Source organism: Crocuta crocuta, unplaced genomic scaffold (assembly GCF_008692635.1).
Source record: "Crocuta crocuta isolate KB4526 unplaced genomic scaffold, BGI_CrCroc_1.0 scaffold344, whole genome shotgun sequence".
In the NCBI taxonomy this organism is placed as follows: Eukaryota; Metazoa; Chordata; class Mammalia; order Carnivora; family Hyaenidae; genus Crocuta; species Crocuta crocuta.
In genome coordinates, this window is record NW_027533081.1 from 507,322 (window position 1) to 514,250 (window position 6,929).

Consider the following 6,929-nt stretch of genomic DNA (forward strand, 5'->3'; position numbering starts at 1 on the left):
CTCTCTGTCTCTGTCTCTGTCTCTGTCTCTGTCTCTCTCTCTGTCTCTCTCTCTGTCTCTCTCTCTTATTCATTTTGAGACAGAGCATGAGCAGGGGAGGGACAGAGAGAGAGGGAGACACAGAATCTAAAGCAGGCAGAGCCTGATGTGGGGCTTAAGCCCACAAACAATGAGATCATGACCTAAGCCGAAGTCAGATGCTTAACTGAACGAGCCACCCAGGCGCCCCGAAGTATCAGTATTCTTTATGTATAATATTAATGAATTAGATCTTCCAGTTCTGGCCCCCTCACCCTATTCCTCAAAACACATGCCCCCTGAACATGCCTCCTTGATGTATTTCACTCCCTCCGTGACCCACTGCTTTGTCTTGATTCATTGACAGGTTGTGACCTTTTTCTCTCGTCCCAGCTGTGTGGACAGTGCCACACGCCCTCCAAACAACAACGGCTCTTGCGTGCATATTTCAGTGTCTCTTTTGTCAGAGAGCCCAGCAGAGCCGCGGTTCTTCCGGTGCCAGCCCTGAGCTGAGCGAAGAGTGCCCCGCCGAGATGGTGAAGATGACAAAATCCAAAACTTTCCAAGCTTATCTGCCAGACTGTCACCGAACGTACAGCTGTGCCCACTGCAGAGCCCACCTGGCCAATCACGACGAGCTGATCTCTAAGGCAAGTGGTTTGTGCCCAGAACACGATGCAATCCCCCTAAGGACCATCAGACCGAATTCGTAGGTGAACATGCCACCATCACGTGACTTTGTGGGTCTGTAGCGCCCCCTGGGCAGCGTCGATGACAGCCCCGTGCATGACGGAGTGTGACTGCACTGTGATGTTGGTGTGCTCGGCGTGTCGGTCGTGGTGTCTGTGCAGTGGGGGGGTTTGGAGGGACAGGAAATCACAAAAAGCTAGAGGAGTAGGTTAGTTTGTCAGAGCAGTAAAGTTCATGTAAAACCAAAAAACATCGAAGGAACAAAGGAGGTCTAGAAAGCCTGTGGAAAGAGTTTAATAATAAGGGAATTTATTAAAATAATAAGGGAATGAAGAAATTTTAAAAACTCAGAATGCGTAAGGAGAAAACAGGCTCTCCTAGAGGAATGGGGGAAAGAGGATCTTTTTTCTTAATGTTTGTTTATTCATGTTGAGAGAGAGAACCCCAGGCAGGCTCTGCGCTGTAAGTGCAGACCATGCTGTAAGTGCTATCGCGCTATACGCACGGATCATGCAAAACTGTGAGATCGTGACCTGAGCTGAAATCAAGAGTCAGATGTGTAACTGACTGAACGCCCCGAAGAGAGGATCTTTTAGAAAAATCCTCAGGATGGATGCTCTGAACAGGGCCATGGCAGCTGCCCCAGGCACTCTGGGTAGGACTGGGAGCAGCCTCGTAGATGAGAAAAGAACAGCTCAATTCCTTATTATTTAAAAAAAAAATTTTTTAACATTTATTTATTTTTGAGAGAAAGATAGAGTGCGAGTGGGGAAGGGGCAGAGAGAGGGAGACACAGAATCTGAAGCAGGCTCCAGGCTCTGAGCTGTCAGCACAGAGCCTGGCGTGGGGCCTGAACCCACGAACTGCGAGATCATGACCTGAGCCGACGTCGGACACTTAGCTGACTGAGCCACCCAGGTGCCCCCAATTCCTTATTAAGCTGGACTCTTTTTTTTAGCAATGTGTGGGGTCTAGAATCCGCCACTTGTGAACACGTAAAAAACAATTCAAACATAGTGGGAAGTTGTGACCATTCTCCCCCTGCCCATCCTCGCGGGTCACAACNTCATGCTTCTTCCAAAACAAAGTCAGGAAGTTGTGCTTTTCGGGAATCCCTGCTTAGGCTTTGCACTTGACTCCGTTAGAAGAACACTTCCCTACCCATATTTTAGATAGGAGGTAATGAACCATTGTCCCGTTTCTGTTCATCATCTGAAATCAACACCGTGCGTTTCTGCGCTCTCACTGCTGCTGTGCCTCCTTTGTCCACTCAGAAGATTCAAGTCAGAAATGGGAGGGCCGCGGCTCCTGATTTCCTGGGTACCTTCCACGGCAGGCTCCATGTGTGTCAGTGTCTGAGTTCGTGTGGCCTCCAGATGGGACTGTGTGGCTTGGTGACCTCTGTGAGCTGTGCATCTCAGAAGGCATAGGTGTTGGACATCATCATGGTGTTGGTTCTGAAGCATCCCGGAGGCTCTGTCATACTATGTCATTTTTAATTACATGGATAGTATAGAGGCCTGCTAGGTGGCACCAGCCGTGACCTTAACTGAGCATCTCAGGATGAAAGTCACGCTGAGAACCTAAATGCACCAAGCACACAGTCTGCCAAGAGGCATCAGACCTTGCATTTCGGCCGGTGATACAGGAAACTGCTGCTTTTCCTTCCATACAGTGTTAGTCTGTAATTACCGTGTAGAGTGGGATCCAGTTCACATGAGGACAGAGGTATTGTCTTGACAGGTGTTCACGGGCCTCTGGAGCCATCTGTGTCACTTGGTCCAAGAGGGCCATTCCTGGTGCAGGCAGGTCTAGTTGTTTGAAGGCTCTGGTTTTATCTGTGGGCCGCATCTGGCACACCACCTGTTTTCTATGAAGTATTATTGGATCACAGCCGCGTCCGTCTCTTTATGTGTCACGTATTTATGTGTCAGGCCAGAGTAGTTGCAACAGAGGCTGCATGGCCCCCAAAGCCTGAAATATTTATCAGCTGGCCTCACTTACAGAAGTTTGCAGGCCTGGCTCTAGCCTGACTTCGGTCTAAATCCGAACCACAGATCTGACCACATCACTGATCTAAACCCTGTTTAAACAAGGATTTGCAGAGTAGGTGAGAGAATTAGGAAAATTGGTCCACAGAATTGAAGGCTAATAAGGATGTGCAGGAAAGCCTATAAGACGATTATTGGTTACATTGGCCATGAAGTGGTAGTCCTCATTCTAGAAAACCACTTGAAAGGAAAACTCTTCCAAGTCTGAAAGTTGTATATATATTTTTTTAAGTTTATTTATTTTGAGAGAGAACACACGTGTGCGTGAGTAGGGGAAGGACAGAGAGGGGGAGAGAGAGAATCCCAAATAGGCTCGTGCTATCAATGGACAGTCCCCGCCCCCCCCAACCCCCCCACTCGGGGCTTGAACTTCTGAACCATGAGATCATGACCTGAGGCAAAACCAAGAGTCAGTTGCCCAACCGGCTGAGCCAGCCAGGTGCCCCTAAAAGCTATATATCTCAGTCAAAACACTGCTCGATTTAGGCTAGGTTATGCGACTATAACAAAAAGCCCCCAAGTCACAGTGGCGTACCACGTACCACGGGGTCAGCAGGGGCGCTGGCATCCGTAATGGTGGAAGCGGCTGTGTGCCATTGCACGACACAGTGACTGTGTTTGTGAGGCAGGAACGGGACGGCTTTCTCCTCCTCACCCCTACTCCATTCCTTACACTTGTCACCGCCAATAGTTTGGTGTCTGTGGTCTTCTCTGTTGTCTGCGGGAACACAGCTTCTGCTTTACGCGAAGGGCTCCCACCACACAGCATCTGACAGGTAGCTTTCCTTCACTTCGGAGTATTTGGACTGTCCTGTCTTCCTGCACCTGCTCCCGCCGATCCGCTCCTGCCCCCTTGTAATGTCTGCGTGAGTCTCGGACGTGAGTGCCCTTGTTGGCTCACTTGCTGGTGGAAATCTGCGTCCCATTTTTGTGTGTGTGTGATTGCAGACGGTGAATGTTGATCATTCCTGTCACATTCCCTTAAGCCCTCCAGTGCGTTTGTCTCTATGGTATATTCTTAGGAGGGGGGGTGGCTGGTCACACAGTGTGTGCCTTTTGCATTTAGATATGGTCCTCTGTGCTCCAGTCAACATTGCTCACAGCCTTGAGTTTGTGCTGAGGTGATAGGCAGAGAAACAACAACACAAAAGTGTCCTTGATTTCATTATTTTTGAGGTCCGCCCGCTCTGTTTGGTCATTTGAGCCTGGCACAGAGCAGACGAGCCCGTTGTCTGGCCAAGAAGGAACTCCCATTGCCTCTTGTCCCTAAGGCTGCGGGCACTGGGACTGACCGGATGGTATTCAGGAGGCACCCTCCCCACCTTATCATCCCAGACTACATGAATATGCTACAAGCTGTTTCTGGACTTATTTCTAGCACATTCTGAGATGTCACCGGAAGGTGGTCCCCCCTCCAAGTAAGGGGTCATCTTGGGATATGGCTTTGTTTTATAAATTTCAAAGGAAGAGCATGGAAACTCTCCCTTGCCCCTCCTGTGTGGTGGCCGGTAGTGCAGCTTGTCCTGGTGGCATGAATCAGGGCACCAAGCAGCCCCTCTTGGGCTCCGGGAGCCCAGTGATTTCTGGGTTCTGTGTGGGTCCAGAGCCCTGGAGACCTGCGGTCTCTGCTCCCCAGCTCGGCCTCCAGCTCACGTCGAGGTCCGTGACCTGGAATAGTGTCTCCGCCTTCATTCCCAAATGCAAAACTCGCCGTCCCTTTTCATCTTACTGTGACAAATCTGTGACAGCTTTTTCTTCTTTGCAGTCTTTTCAGGGAAGTCAGGGACGAGCCTACCTCTTCAATTCTGTGTGAGTACCACTGCTGGTGGCCCGTGGACCTGCCGTGTTCTTGGTCACGTCACATTTATTGCTTCTGTACATCCATGCAAATAATTACTCAAAGCTGGAATATGTAGAGTTCCCTGGGAGGCTGGAATGACCAGTGGGTTTTTTTAAAATTATTATTTTCATTAAAAAAAATTTTTTTAATGTTAATTTTGAGAGAGCGTGCAAGTGAGGGGAAGGGCAGAGAGAGAGGGAGACACAGAATCTGAAGCAGTTCCAGGTTCTGAGCTGTCAGCACAGAGCCCAACACAGGGCTCAAACTCACAAACTGGGAGATCGTAACCTGAGCCGAAGTCAGATGCTTAACCCACTGAGCCACCCAGACACCCCTCATTATTCTTATTTTTTATTTTTATTTTTTTATTTTTTTTTAAGATTTTTTTTTTTTTTTATGTTTTATTTATTTCTAGGAGAGAGAGAGAGAGAGAGACAGCGTGAGCAGGGGAGGGTCAGAGAGAGAGGGAGTCACAGACTGAAACAGGCTCCAGGCTCTGAGCTGGCAGTCAGCACAGAGCCCGACGCGGGGCTCAAACCCACGAACCGCGAGATCATGACCCAAATGAAAGTCAGACGCTACTGACTAAGCCACCCCGGCGCCCCTCTTATTTTTTATTTTGAGAGCAAGAGAGTGCGCATGAGCCAGGGAGAGGAAGAGAAGAGAGGATCTTAAGCAGGCCCAATGCTCAGCATGGAGCCTGACACAGGGCTCGATCCCACGACCCTGGGATCATGACCTGAGCCAAAACCCAAAGTCAGATGCTTAACCAACTGAGCCACTCAGACACCCCTGATCGAGTGTTTTTAGGCGAACTTAAAGAATTGTACCCTCCAGTCAGAGTTTCAGGGAAGGGTGTGCTCTTGCCTGAGGAACTAGCTCCCACACGCAATGTGGTCCGTGCCCCATTTGTGGTGGGTTTGAATTTTACTGCGCTACACACCGCAGAACTGTGGTCACCTCCCCAGCAGCCCGGCCCATCTTGGGATTCTCTTGGGGAAATGAACAGTTGTTCCTTCTCATAAAAGGTGGTGGTGGGCAGGGGGTGGGAAGGCGGGGCATTACTAAGAAACACTGGTGCCTCTGGTAACCAGTTAGCTAGAGAAATAACCCCCTGAGGCGGGGGCCAGGGGAAACCGCTCTGGTGTCCAGCAGTGTCCTGCCTCCTCCCCTGCAGGGTGAACGTGGGCTGTGGCCCCGCGGAGGAGAGGGTCCTTCTTACTGGCCTGCACGCGGTCGCAGACATCTACTGTGAAAACTGCAAAACCACGCTCGGTTGGAAATATGTGAGTAACCATCTATTCCAACCTCTCGGACGCTGCACAGATTACCACATAAAACACATTACAAACAGACACACAATTCGCAAAGAAGTAAGTCCTCCCCCCTGGAAGCATCAAACCGTGTTTTAACATAGAAATCCAATTAAAGATGGATGCAGTCACCTAGGCACACCTGCACTCCCAGGGCAGGGGTGACAGCCACACCGCACAGTCCCACCCTGCAGACCTGGGCCCCCCTGAGGGGCCCCTGGAATGACGGGAGGGCCCCATCTGTTTGGGGGACACCTGCCGGCCGGCCAGGCCCAAGGCGGCTGTTGACATTACTCTGCAGTAGCGACGGCGAGCAGACCCGGGTGCGGTGCTCAGAAGTTTCTGCTGCGCCCCCCAAGCCTGGCCTCCCCCTGCCCAGCAGAGGTTTGGCCCGTGGGCAGCTTCTGCTCCCCGCCACTCCCTGCTCCCGTGTTCCCCCACCCCTCCTGGCGACTCCCAGATGTGTCCCTCTGGCCCACACGCCTGGTGCCCCCAGCCATCGAGTGCACGTCCACCCTGGGCTCTGGCATCTGAGAGGCGCGTCTGGGTGTGGCTGGTGCCTGCCTTCGTGACATGCTTTTCTGCAGCCATTCTGGTTGTCTTGGTCAGGGCCAGCTGCTCTCCCTCTTTCTGGAATTCCCGATTGTTCCTGTTCTCCGCATTCCCCATCACACATGGAGACGGGCTCGGCGAGGCCCGCACACACCCCCAGCCTGTTGCGCTCCACCCTCACTGCCCACCCAAGGGCCTTCTCTTCTTCCGACATCTTGAACGACTCCCAGGGCACTTGGCATAGTTGCCTTCGCTTGCCCCGTACCCGCAGTCCCTGCAAGGTGGGTCTGGCTCCTCGGCCTCCCAGACTGCCTTGCAGTGGTACAGGGTTGGTAGCAAATTTGAATTAGCCTTTCCCTACGAGTTTATCTATAACTTCACGATGAGTAGGGGTGACCTGTCCTGTCCTGGGTGCACCTGTCACCCAAGACAGAACCCACCCCCACCCCCACCCCTGCCCCCGAC

The 6,929-nt window shown here is 51.5% G+C and overlaps 1 protein-coding gene across 1 annotated transcript in view; it reads left to right on the plus strand.

The window, feature by feature from the left end:
* The first annotated feature begins 394 nt into the window (after positions 1-394).
* The window catches only part of YPEL1 (yippee like 1), a 9,965-nt gene continuing 3,430 nt past the window's right edge, over positions 395-6,929 (plus strand). The window contains exons 1-3 of the mRNA XM_077745916.1: positions 395-668; positions 4,525-4,568; positions 5,777-5,885. Coding sequence (XP_077602042.1) covers positions 552-668; positions 4,525-4,568; positions 5,777-5,885 — 270 coding nt within the window. The 5' untranslated portion in view covers positions 395-551. The remainder of the gene's footprint in view (positions 669-4,524; positions 4,569-5,776; positions 5,886-6,929) is intronic.